Below are 23,908 nucleotides of genomic sequence, written 5' to 3' on the forward strand. Positions count from 1 at the left end.
TTGTCTGAAACATATTTCTCTGTCGTCTCATTTTGTCTAACTTACTATGTTTGTGGTCTGCTTTCTACAGGCTGCAGGGTCTTAGCTCTTCTTGTTTCTGTTGTCTGCCCTCTGGTGGGTGAGGTTGGTCCAAGGGCTTGTGTAGGCTTCCTCGAGGGAGGGACTGGTGTCTGAGCTCTGGTGGGTGGAGCTGAGTCTTGTCCCTCTGATGGGCAGGGCTGCGTCAGGGGGTATTTTTTGGGGTGTCTGTGAGCTTAGTACGACTTTAAGCAGGCTGTCTGCTGATGGGTGGGGCTGTGCTCCTGTCTTGGTGGTTGTTTGGCCTGAGGCATCCAGCAGTGGAGCCTGCAGGCAGTTGTGAGATCTTAGATCTTCGTGGAGACCTCGTGAGAGCTCACCCCAATTAATAGTCCCTGGGGCCGGGAATTTTCTGGCAGTCCTGGACTTGGCGCTCCCACCCTAGGGGCTCAGGCCTGACCCCTGGCAGGGAAACTAAGACCCTGCAAGTTGCATGGCGTGGCCCCCCCAAAAAAAAAGGAAAGAAAAAAAGGAAAAGAAGAGAAACAGACAAACAAAACCCAAGACAAATGATAAGCACAAAACCAAACAAAAACAAGCAAAAAAAAAAAAAAGGCCAAAAACCCCCCCAAAACAGGAAAACAACTGAACCCCAAAATGAAAACAATGAAAAAAAAACCTAATAAAAACAGAAAACAAAGAAAAACAAAACCAAAGAAACACAAAAGAGTAAAATATAGAAAAATAAAAAATATATTTTAAAACGTTTTTCTTAAAGAACATATAAAAATAAAAACAGGGAGAGACCTTCAAGATGGCAGAGATGTAAGAGTGGAGATCACCTTCCTCCCCACAAATACAACAGAAATACATCTACACGTGGAACAACTCCTATGGAACACCTACTGAACGCTGGCAGAACACCTCAGACTTCCCAAAAGGCAAGAAACTCTCCACGTATCTGGGTAGGGCAAAAGAAAGAAGAAAAAACAGAGACAGAAGAATAGAGACAGGACCTGCAACTCTGGGAGGGAGCTGTGAAGGAGGAAAAGTTTCCATACACTGGGAAGCCCCTTCACTGGCAGAGACAGGTGGTGGACAGGGGGGAAGCTTCAAAGCCACAGGGGAGAGTGCAGCAATAGGTGTGCACAGGGCAAAGCGAGAAATTCCTGCACAGAGGATTGGTGCTGACCAGCACTCATCAGCCAGACAGGCTTGTCTGTTCACTGGCCAGGGCGGGCGGGGGCTGGGAGCTGAGGCTCTGGCTTCAAAGATCAGATCCCAGGGAGAGGACTGGGGTTGGCTACATGAACACAGCCTGAAGGGGGCTAGTGTGCCACAGCTAGCTCGGAGGGAGTCCGGGAAAAAGTCTGGAACTCCCTAAGAGGCAAGAGACCATTGTTTTGGGGTGGGCTAGGAGAGGGGATACAAAGCACCGCCTAAAGGAGCTCCAGAAATGGGCGCGAGCTGCGGCTATCAGCGCAGACACCAGAGACAGGCATGAAACGCTAAGGCTAGTGCTGCAGCCACCAAGAAGCCTGTGTGCAAGCACAGGTCTCTATCCACACCTCCCCGCCCAGAAGCCTGTGCTCCCTGCCACTGCCAGGGTCGCATGATCTGGGGACAAGTTCCCCGGGAAAACACACAGCATGCCTCAGGCTGTTGCAACATCACGTCGGCCTCTGCTGCCGCACGCTCAGCCCGCGTTCCATACCCCTCCCTCGTTCTGGCCTGAGTGAGCCAGAGCCCCCTAATCGGCTGCTACTTTAACCCTCGCCTGTCTGAGCAAAGAACAGATATGCCCTCAGGTGACCTACATGCAGAGGTGGGGCCAAATCCAAAACTGAACCCCAGAAGCTGTGTGAACAAAGAAGAGAAAGGGAAATTTCTCCCAGAAGCCTCAGGAGCATCAGATTAAATCTCCACAATCAACTTGATGTACCCTGCATCTCTGGAATACCTGAATAGACAAAGAATCATCCCCAAATTGAGGTGGTGGATATTGGGAGCAAATGTAGACTTGGGGTTTGCTTTCTGCATCTAATTTATTTCTGGTTTTATGTTTATCTTAGTTTAGTATTTAGAGTTTATTATCTTTGGTAGATTTGTTTATTGATTTGGTTGCTCTCTTCCTTTTTTTTAATATATATTTTTTCCTTTTTCTCTTTTTGTGAGTATGTGTATGCTTCTTTGTGTGATTTTGTCTGTATCGCTTTGCTTTTAACATTTGTCCTAGGGTTTTTTTTCTGTTTTTTTTTTAGTATAGTTTTTAGCGCTTGTTATCATTGGTGGATTTACTTTTTGATTTGGTTGCTCTCTTCTTTCTGTTTTCTCTTTTCTTTTTTATTACTTTTTAATAATTTTTTAAATTTTAATAATTTAATTTTAATTTTTTTCTTTCTTTCTTTCTCCCTTTTCTTCAGAGCCATGTGGCTGACAGGGTCTTGGTGCTCCAGCCAGGTGTCAGGCCTGTGCCTCTGAGCTGGTAGAGCTGAGTTCAGGACATTGGTCCACCAGAGACCTCCCGGCCCCACATAATATCAAATGGCGAAAGCTCTCCCAGAGATCTCCATCTCAATGCTAAGACCCAGCTCCACTCAAAAACCAGCAAGCTACAGTGCTGGACATCCTATGCCAAACAACTAGCAAGACAGGAACACAACCCCACCTATTAGCAGAGAGACTGCCTAAAATCATAGTAAGGTCACAGACACCCCCAGAACACACCACCGGACACGGTCCTGCCCACCAGAAAGACAAGATCCAGCCTCATCCACCAGAACACAGGCACCAGTCCCCTCCACCAGGAAGCCTACACAACCCACTGAACCAACCTTAGCCACTGGGAGCAGACACCAAAAACAACAGGAACTATGAACCTGCAGCCTGCTAAAAGGAGACCCCAAACACAGTAAGTTAAGCAAAATGAGAAGAGACAGAAACACACAGCAGATGAAGAAGCAAGGTAAAAACCCAGACCAAAGAAATGAAGAGGAAACAGGCAGTCTACCTGAAAAAGAATTTAGAGTAATGATAGTAAAAATGCTCCAAAATCTTGGAAACATAATGGAGAAAATAGACGAAACGTTTAACAAGGACCTAGAAGAACTAAAGAGCAAACAAACAATGATGAATAACATAATAAATGAAATTTAAAATTCTCTAGAAGGAATCAATAGCAGAATAACTGAGTCAGAACGGATAAGTGACCTGGAAGATAACATAGTGGAAATAAGTACTGCAGAGCAGAATAAAGAAAAAACAATGAAAAGAATTGAGGACAATCTCAGAGACCTCTAGGACAATATTAAATGCACCAACATTCAAATTATAAGGGTCCCAGAAGAAGAAGAGAAAAAGAAAGGGACTGAGAAAATATTTCAACAGATTATAGTTCAAAACTTCCCTAATATGGGAAAGGAAACAGTCAAGTCCAGGAAGTATAGCGTCCCATACAGGATAAATCCAAGGAGAAACAGACCAAAACAGATATTAATCAAACTATCAAAAATTAAATTCAAAGAAAAAATATTAAAAGTAGCAAGGGAAAAACAACAAGTAACATACAAGGGAATCCCCATAAGGTTAAAAGCTGATCTTTCAGCAGAAACTCTGCAAGCCAGAAGGGAGTAGCAGGACATATTTAAAGTGACGAAAGGGAAAAACCTACAACCAAGATGACTCTACCCAGCAAGGATCTCATTCATATTCAACGGATAAATCAAAACCTTTACAGACAAGCACAGGCTAAGAGAATTCAGCACTACCAAACCAGCTTTACATCAAATGCTAAAGGAACTTCTCTAGGCAGGAAACACAAGAGGAGGAAATGACCTACAATAACAAACCCAAAACAATTAAGAAAATGGTAATAGGAACATACATATCGATAACTACCTTAAATGTGAATGGATTAAACGCTCCAACCAAGAGCTACAGACTGGCTGAATGGATCAAAAACAAGACCCGTATATATGCTGTCTACAAGAGACCCACTGCAGACCTAGGGACACACACAGACTGAAAGTGAGGGGATGGAAAAAGATATTCCATGCACATGGAAATCAAAAGAAAGCTGGAGTAGCAATTCTCATATCAGACAATATAGGTTTTAAAATAAAGACTATCACAAGAGACAAAGAAGGACACTACATATTGATCAAGGGATCAATCCAAGAAGAAGATATAACAATTGTAAATATTTATGCACCGAACACAGGAGCACCTCAATACATAAGGCAAATGCTAACAGCCATAAAAGGGGAAATTGATAGTAACACAATCATTGTAGGGGACTTTAACACCCCACTTTCACCAATGGACAGATCATGCAAAATGAAAATAAATAAGGAAACACAAGCTTTAAATGATGCATTAAACAAGATGGACTTAGTTGATATTTATAGGACATTTCATCCAAAAGCAACAGAATACACTTTCTTCTCAAGTGCTCATGGGACATTCTCCAGGATAGATCATACCTTGCGTCACAAATCAAGCCTTGGTAAATTTAAGAAAATCGAAACCGTTATCAAGTATCTTTTCCGACCACAATGCTATGAGAGTAGACATCAACTACAGGAAAAAAGAAATCTGTAAAAAAATACAAACACATGAAGGCTAAACAATACACTACTAAATAACCAAGAGATCACTGAAGAAATCAAAGAGGAAATCAAAAAATACCTAGAAACAAATGACAGTGGAAACACGATGACCCAAAACCTATGGGATGCAGCAAAAGCAGTTCTAAGAGGGAAGTTTATAGCAATACAATCCTACCTCAAGAAACAAGAAACCTCTCAAATAAACAACCTAACCTTAAACCTAAAGCAATTAGAGAAAGAAGAAAAAACCCCAAAGTTAGGAGAAGGAAAGAGATCATAAAGATCAGATCAGAAATAAATGAAAAAGAAATGAAGGAAACAATAGCAAAGATCAATAAAACTAAAAGATGGTTCTTTGAGAAGATAAACAAAATTGATAAACCATTAGCCAGACTCATCAAGAAAAAAAGGGAGAAGACTCAAATCAATAGAATTAGAAATGAAGAAGGAAAAGTAACAACTGACACTGCAGAAATACAAAGGATCGTGAGAGATTACTACACGTAACTATATGCCAATAAAATGGAGAACGTGGAAGAAATGGACAAATTCTTAGAAAAGCACAACCTTCTGAGACTGAACCAGTAAGAAATAGAAAATGTGAACAGACCAATCACAAGCACTGAAATTGAGACTGTGATTAAAAATCTTCCAACAAACAAAAGCCCAGGACCAGATGGCTTCACAGGCGAATTCTATCAAACCTTTAGAGAAGAGCTAACACCCATTCTTCTCAAACTCTTGCAAAATATAGTAGAGGGAGGAACACTCCCAAACTCATTCTACGAGGCCACCATCACCCTGATACCAAAACCAGGCAAAGATGTCACAAAGAAAGAAAACTACAGGCCAGTATCACTGATGAACATAGATGCAAAAATCCTCAACAAAATACTAGCAAACAGAATCCAAGAGCACATTAAAAGGATCATATACCGTGATCAAGTGGAGTTTATCCCAGGAATGAAAGGATTCTTCAATATATGCAAATCAATCGATGTGATAAACCATATTAACAAATTGAAGGAGAAAAACCATATGATCATCTCAATAGATGGAGAAAAAGCTTTCGACAAAAATCAACACCAATTTATGATAAAAACCCTCCAGAAAGCAGGCACAGAGGGAAGTCACCTCAACATAATAAAGGCCATATATGACAAACCCACAGCAAACATCATTCTCAATGGTGAAAAACTGAAACCATTTCCTCAGAAACAGGACAAGGTTGTCCACTCTCACCACTATTATTCAACATAGTTTTGGAAGTTTTAGCCACAGCAATCAGAGAAGAAAAAGAAATAAAAGGAATCCAAATCGGAAAAGAAGGTAAAGCTATCACTGTTTGCAGATGACATGATACTATACATAGAGAATCCTAAAGATGCCACCAGAAAATACTAGAGCTAATCAATGAATTTGGTAAAGTAACAGGATACAAAATTAATGCACAGAAATCTCTGGCATTCCTATACACTAATGATGAAAAATCTGAAAGAGAAATTAAGGCAACAATTCCATTTACCACTGCAACAAAAAGAATAAAATACCAGGAATACACCTACCTAAGGAGACAAAAGACCTGTATGCAGAAAACTGTAAGACACTTATGAAAGAAATTAAAGATAATACAAACAGATGGAGAGATATACCATGTTCTTGGATTGCAAGAATCAACATTGTGAAAGTGACTATACTACCCAAAGCAATCTACAGATTCAATGCAATCCCTATCAAACTACCAATGGCATTTTTCACAGAACTAGAACAAAAAATTTCACAATTTGTATGGAAACACAAAAGCCCCCGAATAGCCAAAGCAGTCTTGAGAAAGAAAAATGGAGCTGGAGGAATCAGGCTCCCTGACTTCAGACTATACTACAAAGCTACAGTAATCAAGACAGTATTGTACTGGCACAAAAACAGAAATACAGATCAATGGAACAGGATAGAAAGCCCAGAAATAAACCCACGCACATATGGTCACCTTATTTTTGATAAAGGAGGCAAAAATATACAATGGAGAAAAGACAGCCTCTTCAGTAAGTGGTGCTGGGAAAACTGGACAGCTACATGTAAAAGAATGAAATTAGAACACTCCCTAACACCATACACAAAGATAAACTCAAAATGGATTAAAGACCTAAATGTAAAGCCAGACACTATAAAACTCTTGGAGGAAAACATAGGCAGAACACGCTATGACATAAATCACAGCAAGATCTTTTTTGACCCACCTCCTAGAGAAATGGAAATAAAAACAAAAATAAACAAATGGGACCTAATGAAACTTAAAAGCTTTTTGCACAGCACACGAAACCATAAACAAGATGAAAAGACAGCCCTCAGAATGGGAGAAAATATTTGCAAATGAAGCAACTGACAAAGGATTAATCTCCAAATTTACAAGCAGCTCATGCAGCTCAATATCAAAAAAAAACAAACAAACAACCCAATCCAAAAATGGGCAGAAGACCTAAATAGACATTTCTCCAAAGAAGACATACAGATTGCCAACAAACGCATGAAAGGATGCTCAACATCATTAATCATTAGAGAAATGCAAATCAAAACTACAATGAGGTATCACCTCACACCAGTCAGAATGGCCATCATCAAAAAATCTACAAACAATAGGGGCTTCCCTGGTGGCGCAGTGGTTGGGAGTCTGCCTGCTGATGCAGGGGACACGGGTTCGTGCCCCGGTCTGGGAAGATCCCACATGCCGCGGAGCGGCTGGGCCCATGAGCCCGCGTACCGCAAAAAAAAAAAAAAAAAAAAAAAAAAAATCTACAAACAATAAATGCTGGAGAGGGTGTAGAGAAAAGGGAACCCTCCTGCACTGTTGGTGGGAATGTACATTGATACTGCCACTATGGAGAACAATATGGAGGTTCCTTAAAAAACTAAAAATAGAACTACCATATGACCCAGCAATCCCACTACTGAGCATATACCCTGAGAAAACCATAATTCAAAAAGAGTCATGTACCACAATGTTCATTGCAGCTCTATTTACAATAGCCAGGACATGGAAGCAACCTAACTGTCCACCGACAGATGAATGGATTTGGCACATATATACAATGGAATATTGCTCAGCCATAAAAAGAAACAAAATTGAGTTATCTGTAGTGAGGTGGATGGACCTCGTGTCTGTCATACAGAGTGAAGTAAGTCAAAAAGAGAAAAACAAATACCGTATGCTAACACATAAAAATGGAATCTAAAAAAAAAAAAAAAAAAAAGGTTCTGACTAATCTAGGGGCAGGACAAGAATAAAGACGCAGACCTACTAGAGAATGGACTTGAGGACACGGGGAGGGGGAATGGTAAGCTGGGACAAAGTGAGAGAGTGGCATGGACATATATACACTACCAAATGTAAAAGAGATAGCTAGTGGGAAGCAGCCGCATAGCACAGGGAGATCAGCTCGGTGCTTTGCGACCACCTAGAGGGGTGGGATAGGGAGGGTGGGAGGGAGACGCAAGAGGGAGGTGATATGGGGATATATGTATAAGTATAGCTGATACACTTTGTTATAAAGCAGAAACTAACACACCACTGTAAAGCAGTTATACTCCAATAAAGATGTTAAAAAGATAAAAATAAATAAAATAACAGAACAAAATGAAACCAAAACCACATATTTTCCTGGGGCCTCCGCGGTCAGTGTCTTTGCCCCCACAGTGAGCCACAGTACCCCGCGCCTCTCCAGGAGGCCCTCCAATACCTTTAGGCAGGTCTCTGGGCCCGCTTTGGGCACAGTGGGGGCAGCTGAGACTCTGACCTGGTCCAACTCCCGCGTGTACTTGCCCCCAAAGTCCACAGCTGCTAAAGCTAGACCAGTCTTAGCTGTGGGAGCACTCGTTGTCCCTTCAGATATTCCACAGACGCAGGGTATACCAAGCCGATCGCGGGGATTTAATCTGCAGCTTGTGCACTTGCAGAGAGAGATTTCTGTTTCTCTGCCTTCGTTGCACAGCCCCTGGGAGTCAGCTTTGGTTTTGGTCCCACCTGTGCCTCTGCATGTGGGCTACCCTCAGTCATCTGGTCCTCGCCCAGGTGAGAGGGGGAAAAAGCGGCAGCTGACTGAGGCACACTTGCTTGGCTCAGGCCGCGGAGGGATAAGGCGGCCACAAGTGGGATGCAGGCGCTTCCTCCAATGGGATCCTCTTCTAGTGCCTGCAGGGGCGGGACTGGCAGGAAGTTGCAACAGACTGGGGCATGCTTGCTGCGGTGGGAGTCCCTCCCAGTTCCTGCAGAGGCAGGGGCTGCCGTGTGGGGAGAGAGTCCGAAGATGGCGGCGCCGCCCATTGTGTGCCAGTCAACAATGGCGCCTCGCTTCCAAGGCAGCCCACTCTTCCTCCAGAAGTGCTCCTGGCCGCGGAGCCCCTCACTGCCATCCCCTCAGGTTGTCTCCACACAGCTGAGCTCCTCACTCCAGTCCCTTCCGCCTGTCTCCACTCAGCCAATTGCCGTTCTCACCCTGGGTCCGCTCTCCTAACCCCACGCTTTAGGACTCAGCCCCTGCCTGCCTTGGCCGATTCCTGTCTCAGGCTGGGGCGCCCAGGGCTGATTCCCGAGGCGGCTTTGGTGGGGGCAGCGCTCAGGATCCCGGAGCCTGCGCGAGCAGAGGTGACCTTGGCTTGAAGGAAGGGCAATCCTGCTCAGATGGGTGACCCTCCCAGTGCCCGTGGAGGCAGGGGCCGATGGGTGGGGAAGGGGGTTGCCCTGGCCGCCCCGCCCCTTGTGCACCACTCAACAGTGGCGCCTTGCTTCTACGGTGGTCTGGGCTTCCGCGAACTTGCCCGGTTGTGGAGTTCCTTACTCCCGTCCCTTCAGGCTGTCTCTTCACAGACAACAGCTGTTCCCTCCGTGGGTCCGCTCTCCAAACCCCACTTTCCAGCACCCAGCACCCCTCCATACCAGGAGACACACGACTCAGGCTGGGGTGCGCAGGGCTGCAGCACAGACCACGCACGCACATCTTACTCTCTCCTGCCTTCCACAGACCGGTTGCTGCATTCCCCTCCGATGCCCTGAAGCTCCTTCTCTGTCCCACCTGATTTACCTCCCTGAGGGGGTTTCTCTGAGTGCAGGAACCTCTCCTCACCTTCAGCTCCCCACCAGGGGTGCTGGTCCCTTTCTGTTTCCTCTTTTCTTTTTTTCTTTCTTTGGTCCTACCCGGTTGCGTGGGGATTTTTCTGGTCCTTTTAGGTGTCCGAAGTCTTCCACTAGTGTTCAGCAGGTGCTCTGTGAGAACTGCTCCATTTGTAGATGTATTCTTGATGTCCTTATGAGGAGAGGTGAATCTACGTCCTCCTCTTGCGCTATCTTGATTCCTCCCCTCTCTCCATCATGTTTTGAGCACTACATTACTTTTAGCACAAAAAGATATTACAGACTCATACTTTTCCCTGCCTCAGCTCCGGAACTAGACATTTCTTCAGGGAGTCCTGGCTCCTTTTAGTAGGAAATGAATTTAGAAACCAAGATTTGGGCACTTTGGTGTGCCCATTGCTACTTGTGTATAGTTGACCCCAGACCCTTTCCGTGGATAGAGACAGGGAATATATCACACACACACACACACACACACACACACACACACAGACCTACAATACACAGTTACATCTCCGTTTTCTATATCACATATGTTGAAAGCCATGGGTTCATACCCATGGCTCTAATTCTATTCCAACATGGGAATCATTCTAGTTTCCTCCCTTCACATATTTGTAACAATAATCTAACAAAAGTGAAAAATCCTGCCCCTGTTTTCTTAATATATCTACTTGCTTGTATGTAAGCAATCTTTTTTCACTGCCCCTACCTCCCTCTCCATCTAGATGCCCTCCTTGCCCTGCTCGAACATTGACATCCAATGCTAGGCCACCAATGTCTGCCTCCCTCCCTCAGACCTCCCACCAATAAAAAATACCCTCCTCACCCCAGGCTCCAACACCCTAGTGCTGGGCCACTGCTGCTGTCTTCTTTCCCACGTGGCTCATCTAGATCCCATTGAAGTTCTGATATCTGGTGCCCAGATGATGCCAAGCCACTGACACCACTGTTCCACAAAAATAAATGCCTCACTCCTCAGCCTCCAACACCCTCAGCCAGGTTGCTCTCTGGCTTAGATGCCCTCCTCACCCTCTGCCATCCCTTCCACAGGGATGCCATCATTGCCTTACTCAGGGCCTGACAACCCTGTTGTGTCAGTGAATTAAACAGACACTCTCATAATGTAGCTTAGGCTCAGGTACTCCATGCTGAGCCATCATGGTCACTCCCCACACCTCCAGCTGAAGCCTACCTACCCTGCCCAACTTTCCCAGTGACTTCTGGACTTGGGGAAGGGATTCTGTTTTTTTTAATGAAAGCTCTTTCCTCATGTTCTAATCTGATAACCCACACCTTGCAAACAATTAAGCCAGTTGTAGGCAGACTACCTATCATGTGTGTCATAATTCCTTTAACCAGAAGAAATTTAATAAAAAGAGTCCTTTGTAGAAGGGAAACAGACTTCACTAAAACGCATCACTAATCTCAGTCTTTAACACTCCAACAGGCAGGGTCCTTATCTGGGGCAACAGCGCAGAGTATGGATACACCAATTTTACAGGGTAATAATCCTATCTCTCCTATGCATAGTTTGTACCTACCCAATCTTTCCTGTATCCCAAGACATATTTTCCAAAGTCTAGTAAGTTGTTTTTTTTTTTAACTGACTGGAGCTTATATATGGGAGAAAAAAAATGTGAGTTAACTTCCAATTCTAAGACTGTTAAGAGCCTACATGCTATATAATTTTATTTACTAAAGACCTCTTTTAATTTTGAATGAAAAACTGAATGTCTGACAAAAGTGAACTGTGAATCAGCGATCAATGAACAGACCCAAGGTGGCCTCTTGACTCATTCATCAAAGAGTACATCACTTCTTTTAGGACAGAATTCCCTGGTATCTAAGAATCCTTTCAGAGTGAGTGTAGTGATCTAGGGAGCCATTTCTATTAGTTATTCCTCACATTTACTGTGGTCTCTGGAATACATTTGCCAGTAAGTCAATCTAACTTAAAGATTTATCCATTATTCACACAATTTCCAGCTTTTCTCCAAAATTAGCATTTCCCAAAGTGTGTTCCAGGAAACACTGGCATCTCAGAATGTTAATACTTGTCATGGAATTAAAAGTATATGGGGCCAAATAAGTTGGGAATATTTGGGTGACACAGATTTCTCCACTGTAGGACTTTTCAGAGCCTATATTACATGAATCTTAAGGAGACAAAGATGAGACACAGCTTTCCCTTTCCCTGACCCAATATCACTCAACTATAGTAACCTTTTCTTTTTTTTTTTGCGGTACGCAGGCCTCTCACTGTTGTGGCCTCTCCCATTGCGGAGCACAGGCTCCGGACACGCAGGCTCAGCGGCCATGGCTCACGGGCCCAGCCGCTCCGCGGCACGTGGGATCTTCCTGGACCGGGGCACGAACCTGTGTCCCTTACATTGGCAGGCGGACTCTCAACCACTGTGCCACCAGGGAAGCCCTGGTAACCCTTTTTGAGTGGAGCATTTCTTAGAACTAATGTTCTGTAGAAGATATGATGAAAAAAATTCTCTTAACAGTTAATAATAATATATCTCTTTAATTAAAAATCTTAGGCCATTTACAAAAAAAGGAAAATATAAGAAGTTAGATATATGGACAAATATTCAACTTACTAATAATCAAAGGAATGCAATTAAAACAATGAGAACTGTTCACTTGTCAAGAACACAATGAATTCAACAAATGATACTGGTGAGAGTATGGTGACCCAGGCACTCTTGTACATTGCCAGTAAAGGGTATCTGTCTTTTAAGAAAACAGTACAATTCTTTTGGAAAGCAGTTTGGCAAATGTTTTTGAAATGTTTATGTCCACTAACCTTAAAATGGCCCATCTGAGATTCTCTTCTTAAGGAAACATTCCAAAATGAAGAAAATGTTTTATGCTCAAAGATGCTAATAGCTATACTTATAATAGTGAAAAAAAACCCCAAATAATGAAAATTTCCAGTAATAGGAAATGTCTCAGTAAACCAAGGTACATGGTATGCAGCTGTGAAAAAGATTTACAACGTTTTTATTAGCATGGGGGAAATGCTTCTATTATTATGGTACCTAAAAACTGTGGGCGTCAAAAGTCTAAATACAGATCCAGTTGCCCCTTGACGCCCATGGAGGATACTTCAACATACCATTTCTTCCAAAAGTACAGTGAGGTAGAGCTGAACTTTTAAAGTGATTTTCAGACCCTTAAAAAAACTACTGTAAAAGCACAAGAAAGCCCTACTGAAATGGGAAGTGGGACAGCTGGTTAGGTCACTTGCCAGTTAAGTGCTTTACTCACAAATCCCAGCAATTCAAATGTGCACCTCAGCAAAATCCTTATTTAATACATACGGTGAACTCGTGGAGCTGCCTGGGATGTGAGACGGTGACTATTAACTCCGAATGCGAAGGGTCTATTTATTACTTATGTAATTCAAAAAGTAAAGGAAGAGAACATCCCAAAATGCTAGCAATATTTATCTGGTCGGGGGGAGGGGGCGGGGGAGGGACACGTATTAGGAGTGATTTTTCTCTTCCTTCCTACTGCTTTCTGAATTTCCCAAATTTTCTGTAACGGGAATGCATTACTTTTTTAGTAAATGTTTTAGTGAAATACAAGGCAGGAAAGTTAAAGTTCAGTTGTTAGAAAGAATACAATAAAAGGCAAATACCTGTCCTTTTGTCCTGTAATCTGCCAAGATGTTAAGCAGCTTATAAAATACTTCGAACCAGGGGAGATAGCTGGGGAGGAAGAGGAAACACACGCAATATTAGTACGCAGGGCAAAAACTTTAACCAGGAGCTAACTGAAGATGGTACATTTTGGTTTCTCTCTACATCGTGAAGAGCCTTCCTGTCGTAGGCTGTGCTGGAAACGCAGACTGGTAAAATGTTAATTATTTCTGAGATTTAAAAAAATTGCCTGTGTAAGGCAGAAGATTGAATGTCCATTATAAATTATTCCCATGCCTCAGAGCTAGAACAGGTTCACAGAGAAGAAATTCAAAGCAGACTCTGCAATCAGGAACCATCTCTGAATAGCCCCCCAGGCCCCACACCCACCCCTTCCAGGAAAGCTTCTGTTCAAGTTTCTCATCATTGGACACACACAGCCACACACACATACAGCACTTCCACTGCTGCCATGTGCAAGGTGTCCCAAAGGCCCCATGAGCCTGTAACCACTCATTAAACCTTCTATTACAATGCACACTTCCCTGTACTTACTGCAGAAAGAGCTCTAACTCTGCACCCCACCCTGCCCTCCACCGGGTTCTGACCATCATGTCCCTTAACTCTGATGACAGCCTGGTCCTGACCTTACTCCACCCTCTGTGTGGCTCACAGAATGGTCTTTCTAAAGTGCGAATCTAAGCAGCACATTGGATTGAATTCCTGCAGTGGTGCCCCATCACTACGGGACTTCTTAGGACAGTGTTTAAGGCTCCTCTGTCAGGTCCTTGACTATGTCTCCGGCTGTCCTCGCCCTGCAGCCCCACATACATACTCCTCTCACTGCAGCCACGCTCCGAGGAATGTCCAGGCATCCTCAAGCCTGCCAGAGCTTGCACTGCATACACTCGGCACTTTTCTCCCTTTGACCTTCATGATCTAGTCTAGCTGATTTCTACTCATCCTCCTAACAGTTCCCCACCTCCTCCCCATCCCCACCTCTCATGCCCTAATTCCCTTTTTTCTGTGCTGCCCTGTCACGTGCAAACTCCTGTTAGAACAGTCCACACACCATGTGGCCCTCAATGGCGTGTCTGTCTTCCCAGCAGACTGAGCATGACGAAGAGGAAGGATCACATCTTTCTTTACTTTGTCTTCCTAGGACCAAGCATGGAGCCTAGCAGACCCTCAGTGCTCAGTGTTGATAGAACAAACAAAACCAAAGACTAACAACGAAGGCGCATTGTTGCTACAGAATTATTGTTGAAACATACCCCTACTCCCAAGAAGTTTTTTCACTTAAAATTTAAATGGCTTTGTTCTCCATAAGAAACTTTTCCAAAGCAATATCAAATACTCATGTGGGAAGAGCGTCATACCAAGCGCCTGCCGACCTGCTCACATCTGCCCTGCTGCGCTAACAGTATCCGTTACTGATAGAGTGGAGCACTGACTCCATCCTGCCAAGCAGAGGGAAATCAGCGCCCTGGACAGATTACCAGCTGTACCGTTGAGGGTAATAAATGAAGTGAGAGGCAATTGAGAGGACAGATAAAGCGCACAGTTCTCTGTCATTAACGTCTGTCTGAAGCCAGCACATGCTACTGTAAAATTTAAGTAGCTTATCACAACATACTGATAAGCAACTTAACTTTTCACTTCTATGACAGTATTATCACTTATGTTAATATGTTTCAATCAGCTCTGGCAGCTGCATATTGATTATTACAGAGCAAAGGACTGCTGCCACTTTACACAGCATTTACTTTGGCAAAGTAATGTAAACATTCAAGAGGGATTAGGGAGGAGATAAGTTTCTCCCTTCCTATTCTGTTAAATAAACCTCGGCTGAGTTAAAAGCCATTATAGAAGGAACAGTAAATCCCCTCAGAAGAAAACTCCTGCCCAGATTAGAGGACTGGTAGCAAACAAATTCAACCAAGGATTACAAATATCTTTTTTTTTTTCCCTGAAAGAAAAAAATACCACTAGTTAAATCCAGCAGGAAGGGGTCGAGGGGAAGCAAGAAGAGAAAATATTTTCTTGTAAGGAAACCATGGCTTCAAGTAAATGAGAGAAAACCTGAAGTTATTTTAGGAAGTCCTGATCAAGTGACTTGGGACAGGCTGGCTTCTCTGATAACTTAGGACTGTGGTATATAGGAAGCAGTTTTGGCCACTAGGTTCAACTGACCAACATAGTTTGGGCCCAGAACCTCACACCTCCGCGTCCTGCCGGGCTGTGAGGATGCAGGAGGTTGACATGGTACGGCCACCCAGCCCACAGCAGACTGTGCCCAGGTTCTCACACTCAGCCTCGACCTCACCAAATCGATTCTTTTTGGCTACGCTAAGCAGAACCCTCAGCCATGGGCGGTTTTGTAGTTACCCTGGAAATCAGCCATCTCTTTCTTCCTTCAGCCTGACTGGACACAACTGTTCCCCACATGTTGTCCCCTGTGCACTGACAGATGAATATCTAGTGATGGCAGTGTTAAGGTCTTGAAACCAAAACCCAGCTGTCTTCTTCAAAGGATCCCTCTCTTCCCCTGTTGGGAGGCCAGGGTTCACAGCTGAACTTTATCCAGTGGCGTTTCCTGTACTGCTTCATTAGTGCGGACACAACAGCTTCACGCTGCCTGCAAGGGTGCAGGTGAGGATATGGAGACCCTCCACTCCATTTTGTACTTGTCTGTCAGCATGGAGTAAACACTACTTCCCAATCCAGAGACAGGAAACAAACACTCCATTACACTGCTCCTCCCGGGACGGCTAAAGGACGGCGCCTGCTCCACTTGCTACCTTAATGCAACTGCTCGAGTTTGCAATGCAAAGCATCAATATGTGCTGGGCTCAGTCCAAGGCTGGGGCCAAAAATCCCAATCACAAAGGGTCCCTGCACTCAAGAAGGCCACGGTCCCACGTGGTAAAAAGACATATACAACAAGGAGTAATAGTTTAGGTGGGGGGTTGGAACTCTTTCCCAAGTGTTTTATTTAGCGTAGGCTTTTGCATCAAATTATTAAACCAAAAGGAGCATTATCATGACCCAATCAGCAGAGACTTGATGGGAAAAAGCCAAAATGGGAAAAGTCTGCTTCCCCGGCACCGGCCTTGATCCAAGCTTCTCTTGCCAAATCATAGGTCAGGTAACTTTGTCCCAGGGTCTGTCCTTACTCCCTGACCTGACAGTCAAATGAAGAGGCTTTTGTTTTGTGTGAGGCAATATAAATTCTTAAACTTGAGAAGAGCTCAGGCAGCACTCAAGTATTCCTACACACATGACCTCACTAATGTGGGCTATCACAAGCCTTTGTGTGAAGTGCAGGGGCAGGTCCCAGAGATTGCACATAGAGTCAAATGGCTCACAGTCAAAATCACCTGTAAAATTCCCTTAAGATGACTCCAATGTACAGCAGACTTGGTTTGTATAGAAACAAAGCAGATGGCCCAAGTATAGGGGACCTATTGAATGAAAACTGCCTCTGTTCAAATCTGTCAGCTTGGTGAGCTGCTTACCCTCCAGGTGAACTTAGGAACTGAGTCCAACAGAGGATAGATAGATGACTCACTTTTCTAATCTCACTCCACTGAATGGACTTTCAGTATAATCATTCCCACACATGTACGAGTGACCTGGAATAGTGTGTATATGATGGGATTCCACTCCAGTGTCTTAAGTACTAAAATAGAAAACCATTACAAATTTTAAAAAGCTCTCCCACTTCACTTGCTAATAGTTCAGTTCAAAGCCATTAAATGAGCCCAAGCAAGGTAGAGGTGTGTGTGTGTGTGTGTGTGTGTGTGTGTGTGTGTGAGAGAGAGAGAGAGAGACAAAGAGAGACAGAGAGAGAGAGATGGGGTGCAATGGTGGCAGAAGCGGACCAAGTTGAGAAAGGTGACCACCTGCAAGAAGAGTAGTCGTGAGCAGGACGTCACAGCACAAGCATGGAGAGGACGATATTCCCCAGATGGAACAAACTGGCACAGAGTTTTGGAGCCCAAGTGGGGGGAGGAGGGTTCCACGGTAAGGGAAAATCAGGGCTCCAGGAGGATAAGGAGGGTGTCTACACAGGAGGTGGCCTGGCTTGGAGGGTCAGAACTCAAAAGGGGTAAGAAGGGTGTATAAGTAGGGGAAAGGCCTGGCACTGGGTAACGAAAGCATCTATGTCAGTAGAAAGAAGTTGACTAGAGTAGTATTAGAACCCAAGAGGATTAAAAAAGAGCATCTGGAAGGCAGTCCAGTGTGGGATGCCAGAGCCTAAGTGGACAGGAGGGCTTCTATGAAGGATGGCCAGGCAGAGTTCAAGCAGTTGAGAAGGATGTCTATGGCAGGAGGAGACAGCAGTGACTGCCTTGCCTACAATGTCAGAGTTCAAATGGGGTGAGAACAGCAGCCACAGAGGAGGGGGGCTACAAAAGAGGGAGACTGGTTACACACAGGGGAATAGATCAAGACTGATCAAGTAAGTAAATATATAATGAAAACCAAGCTTATTACTATTAGAGAAGAGAGTTACTAATATGAATAGGGAGAAAATAAGAATGAACCCTACCACACTGCACTGGAATTAGATGTAACTATGTGAAATCATGGAGAGAGATAAAAGAAATACAAATGTATGTATGTACATTATTACAGATATTACAGATACATATATTCTCTAGCTGTAGCCACTGAAGGGCCTGGCACAGACATCCCAATTATAATAAGCACACTTAATGCCCAAATCCTGGCTTCTAAGTACCATTCTCCACTAGAAGGAACCAGGGCTCCTGGAAGAAATGTCTGATTCCAGGGCCAGGGCTGGGAAATACCTTGTGCTAGAAAAAAGGCAGTGCTCAACATATGCTTAGGGCATACCAATGGGACACAAAAGCTAGTATGGATGGGTTCCTACTGACCGTATCTGTGACAATTTGAGCATCAAAACAAATAAGGAGAGAAAGAGGTCATTTAATAATAACTAAAAAAGGAAATCATGAGTCTATGCTGGAATAAATGAGCAAATTAAAAGTTTGGTAAGGATAGGATGAGGATATTCCTAGTATACCTTTTAATTAAAAAGGGAAAAAGAATGGAGAATCCTAGGAGATATGTCCTCAATCAAGTAGTAGGACAAATTGAAATAGTGTACCACCTGGAAGAATGCAATGAAAAGAACGCAGAATACTATTATATTCCTGCCACAGAGTAGAACTTAATTCCTACGGAAACATCAGATAAATCCAAACTGAAGAAGCTTTTACAAATTAATAGCCTAAGTGTCAAGTTCATAAAAGTCTAGGAAACACTGAGGAGCTATTTCAGAATAAGAAGACTAAAGAGACATGACAACAAAATGCAACATGTGATCCTGAACTATATCCTTTATATACACTCACACTTACACACAAATGGGAGGTCCAAGTATTACATGGTAGTACTGCATCAAAATTAATACTAATTTTCTGATTTTGATGATTGTAATGTAGCTATGTAAAAAAAAAAATCTTTTATAACACATACTAAAGTATTCGAGAGTTACTGGGTATTATTTTGGCAACATCTCCCAAATGAGGCATTTGTATTATACTCACACTTTTCTGTATGTTTGTTATTGTTTCAAAATTAAAAATAAAATGGGGAGGAGAGAATCTAAAGAGTCATTCTTCTATAAAAACTACCATAAGTAGGAACTTCCCTGGTGGTTAAGACTCTGCACTCCCAATGCAGGGGGCCTGGGTTCGACCCCTGGTCAGGGAACTAGATCCCACATGCCACAACAAAGATCCCGCATGCTGCAAAAAAAAAAAAAAATTCGCATGCCGCAAAGAAGATCCCATGTGCCACAACTAAGGCCCAGCGCAGCCAAATAAATAAATAAACGGTAGACCAACTAGAGTATACAGAATAATGACATGAGTTGGGAAAATAAAATAAAAAATTTTAAACCATGGCTATAGGGAGGGGCATGCAATGGAGAGAAGAGCTGGTTGCAACTGTGAGTGGGAGTCAATACGCATCACAGAGAGAAGGTTGGGCTTCAGCTAAGTCTTGAAAGAGGTTGTTCTCTGCCTAAGGGAAGAAGGTTGGAATGGGTGGGGATAAAGAGCATTAGAGGCAGGGAAAACTCATGAGCAAGGGCGTGTAGGCACAAACCACTGGTGCAGTTGGAATAGCCAGAGAGTAGGGTGTGCAGGCTGCAGGAGGACAAAGATGAGGCAGGGGGCAGAAAGGCCAGGCTCTGGAGGGGCTCTCATATGCCAAATGCACGGGCCTCCCTTTTATTCTTGAATCGGTGGGGAACCAAAGGGCCAGTTAAAGAGAAGTAACATTCTGAAGATGAGTATTTAGAGCCAGGCAGAAAGTGATTATCTCCCCCTCACCACAGCCCAGTGGGTCATCTCAGCCTTACCAGAACCACTGTCCACTTTGCTACCCTAAAAAGAAAAACTTCGATAATATGATCTAGTTATGGGCTTCCCTGGTGGCGCAGTGGTTGAGAATCCGCCTGCCAATGGAGGGGACACAGGTTCGGTCCCTGGTCTGGGAAGATCCCACATGCCAAGGAGCAACTAAGCCCATGCGCCACAACTACTGGGCCTGCACTCTAGAGCCCGTGAGCCACAACTACTGAAGCCCTCATGCCACAACTACTGAAGCCCACGCGCCTAGAGCCTGTGCTCCACAACAAGAGAAGCCACCATAATGAGAAGTCCGCAAGGAAGAGTAGCCCCCGCTTGCCACAACTAGAGAAAGCCCGTGCACAGCAATGAAGACCCAACAAAGCCCAAAAAAAAAAAAATATATATATATATATATACATATATATATGTATATATATATATACACATATATATGATCTAGTTATACACATAATTTGAAAAAGATCAACAAAATGCCCTGGCTGTAGTATGAAAGTGAAATGAAAAAGTACTTTATAACAAAGAGTTTAACATTTAAACACTCAGGCACCATTATATTAGAAGATATAATGAAATAGTACCTCCCTGAGGGCTTGCCACAGATGTGCATCTACTCATGTTTGGAATGATGAGTTTAAACTAAGAAGAGTGACATGCAATACAGTCTTTCAACTTTTCTTTGTGATCTCCACTGCCTAAGAAGCTCTTAAAACTTCATTGCAGGTACTCTAAAAGAGGTATCCCTTCTTTTCTTACTTCCTGCCAGCAGATTTTGCCAAGATTCATTGGATGACAAAGCATCCCTTGGCTAAGGCTACTTGGCATATTACCAACCCCCAACCCCCAAATTTAAACAAGCAGAGCAGCATGGGACATCAGGAGAACACAGACTTGAGTCGAATAACCTTGTATGAATCTCAGTTCTGATACTTAGTAGTTGTGACACCTCAGGGAAGCAATCTCTCAAAGACTCAGTTTCCTCTTCTACAAAAAGATACACACCATCTAACTAATGTAACTGATGTATACAGAGACACCCAACCCCGAGCCTGGAATACTCTTCCTGTCCCTCTCTGCCTAACATTCCTGGTGTCTGCTTCAGAGGTTCCTCCAGGACTCTGTATAGGAATTCATCAGGCCCCGCAGTCACCAGAGCAGACAGGAAATTACAACCTGTTATAAGAGGAAGATACTCACAAATGATATGACCGCTTAAACCAGTAAGTCCCCACTTAGCCCTTCCAGTTTGACTAGCATCTATACCTACTCCTCTGTCAGTGTCTCGTTGGTCAAATGTCTACAATAAAATGCAAATAAAGGACTTCCCTGGTGGCGCAGTGGTTAAGAATCCTCCTGCCAATGCAGGTCGGGACACGGATTCGAGCCCTGGCCCGGGAAGACCCCACATGCCGTGAAGCAACTAAGCCTGTGCGCCCCAACTACTGAGCTGCACTCTACAGCCCACGAGCCACAACTACTGAGCCCGTGTGCCACAACTACTGAAGCCTGTGTGCCTAGAGCCTGTGCTGCACAAGAAAAGCCATGACAATGAGAAGCCCGTGCACCATAACGAAGACCCAACACAGCCAAAAATATAAATAATAAATAAATTTATTTTTAAAAATGCAAATAAAAGTTCAACCTTTGCAACGATGCAGGATTTTATGAAGCCCTTGTTAGAGATGCTGGACAACCGCTCAGAGCTAAGGAAAAGTGACTGATAAATAAAGATCTGGCAGAATTAGACCAGGTAACAAGAGACGAAGAGAAAAATCAAGAAAAACAAGGATGGTGGCACATCAAAAGAAAATGAATTCAATATCAAACGGTTAAGAGAGGCCTTGGGGAAATTGATGACGTCCTCAAAAACTTTTGGAAAAATGACTCCTTTTATGATTATGCTATGAAAGTCAAACATGAAGTGTTATTATGTCTGAAAAATCATACCACCACCGACAAAAATTCACTTGACTCATTATTCTAAGAATTAATGTGTTGTTGGAATAAAGGCTAGATTTTGTCAAAATGAATTGATTTTCAAAGTTTGTTTCATTTTTTCTAGATAAAAATTCTAAACAACTCCCCCATTTTTACTATAAAATTTTGGTCCCACTTAAATAAATGCATTTTAGCCCCAGCATATGAGGCCGTCCTGGGCTTACCCTATATGAAGACTCACCTCAGTTCTTGACTAGTATCAACTCCATGAGAGCAAGGATCATGACCGTATATTGACTGTTTAATCTCTAATGTGTGCCTGGCACATGTTAGACATCCACTAAGTCAGAACTTCCCTTGACAGATGTAACTCATCCCTATAGTTTCTACTAAGGCCATTACCACTAGAGCCACAGAGAAACAGTCAACCAACTCTTATTGGGAGGTGGGGCTCCAAATTTAGGAGGCAGCATTTTGATTAGAAAAATGATCCAGAACCAAAAACAATTCCTATCAATGGACTGCTGGAGTGACAAATAATTTAAAATAGAGTGAGCAAATAAATATTCTAAGCAGATCAAGAAGTACCCACAAACTTAAGATTTCTTGCTCCTTGTCTATCCCTTCAACGCAAGTAAACCCTGCTATCTACTTTTTTTGTTTCTACTTCAAGTACTATGGGAAGATGTAATATGGGAAAATGTCAAAAACCGAGCTCATTATTGTAGTTTGGCAACTTAATTTTTCAAGCACAGGTGAACCTCTAAAACTGCTCAAGAATCCTCTAATCCGTTAGTGTATCAGGCCCCATGTTCCCACAGAGTCTGCTCTAAACTTACTCTTTTTCTCCCATCTCTAATCCATCTCTCCTGCTCTTCAGAAGATTTTCTTCTCTCCAAACTTACTGAAGAGAATAGCTCTAACATGAGCGTCCCTTTCTCCTACTCCTACACCTCTCATGCCCTCCCCTTTCCCTCCCAGTTGGAGATGGAAAGTGGGAAGACCCTAGTCTCCAACCACACTGCCTTCTATAAGACTCATCTTCTCTCTCATTACACTCAGCCAACAAGCATTCCCATCTTTAAGGCCAACAAAAACCACCCTTGTGTGCTAGTCTACAGTTCTCAAACTACAGCCTTGGCACCAAGGTGCACACATTCCTCCCTGTGAGAAAAACATACCACAACCTCCTGAGCTAACCACACTAAACTTCAACGAACATACTCTGGAATTTAAAATTGAGGTGACGCTTACAGTCCAAACATCACACATTTCCAGATCATTCACTTTTCAAATGTTGCAGTCAATCATCCATGAAATCACATATTCCTCCACATTTATTAAGCCGCATCCAATATATGGCTGGCACTGTGCAAGGTGCATGGGGAATGAGACCCAGGACCCAGCATTTGGAGAGCTCACTGTCTCAGGAAGGAAGCAGACACACTGGCAAATACTGTCGACAGCACTGGGTCAGTGCTATGACAGAGGTTCATAGAGGGAACAGAGGAGAGGTTCTGGAAAGTCTTCCCACAAGAAATGACGCTTCGCTGATCAACTTCACACAGACTGCAAAGTCAGGAGACCCACTGTTCTGTCACTAGCTGTGGCCTGAACTGTGTTTCTTCTGCCCCACGTGTGAAATGGGAATATACTATCTACACTCACATGGCTGTTGTTAGGGGGAAACATGCACCCACCATTGAGCCTGGAAGAGAATAAACAATGGTTTTCCCTGATGAAATTGTACTCTTTTGCCATTAAGTTTAAAAGTTGGAGGAACCTAAATAAGAAAAAACGAACAATCCCCTTTGGGAGATCAGAGCAAGTCTCACTCAATCTGAGCATTCTGCTTTGCTCACAGTTGCTGATCTCAAATTGTAAATTTATTATGGCATCTGGTTAAGCTCAAGAATCTCTGACTTGTGTCCATAATTAACATCCCATTGTGATACCTATTACATCTATGCAGGAAAATATGTTATATGCACTGCATGAGCAGAAATATTAATTTGCATTAGGAAAAAAACCAACAAGCTCCCATAAAACATCTGTGCTTACATAAATCTACCCAAACATACACTTGGATTTGATTTTGGAAACAAGGCTCTTTTCCCTCTTGATGGGTATTCAATAATTGTTGCTTTTAGACAGCGGATG

At 43.3% G+C, this 23,908-nt stretch overlaps 1 protein-coding gene across 1 annotated transcript in view; it reads right to left on the reverse strand.

The window, feature by feature from the left end:
- DENND1A (DENN domain containing 1A) overlaps positions 1 to 23,908 on the reverse strand; it is a 488,338-nt gene that overhangs the window by 266,618 nt on the left and 197,812 nt on the right. The window contains exon 5 of the mRNA XM_065879948.1: positions 13,403 to 13,472. Coding sequence (XP_065736020.1) covers positions 13,403 to 13,472 — 70 coding nt within the window. The remainder of the gene's footprint in view (positions 1 to 13,402; positions 13,473 to 23,908) is intronic.

Source organism: Phocoena phocoena, chromosome 6, assembly GCF_963924675.1.
Source record: "Phocoena phocoena chromosome 6, mPhoPho1.1, whole genome shotgun sequence".
Classification (NCBI taxonomy): Eukaryota; Metazoa; Chordata; class Mammalia; order Artiodactyla; family Phocoenidae; genus Phocoena; species Phocoena phocoena.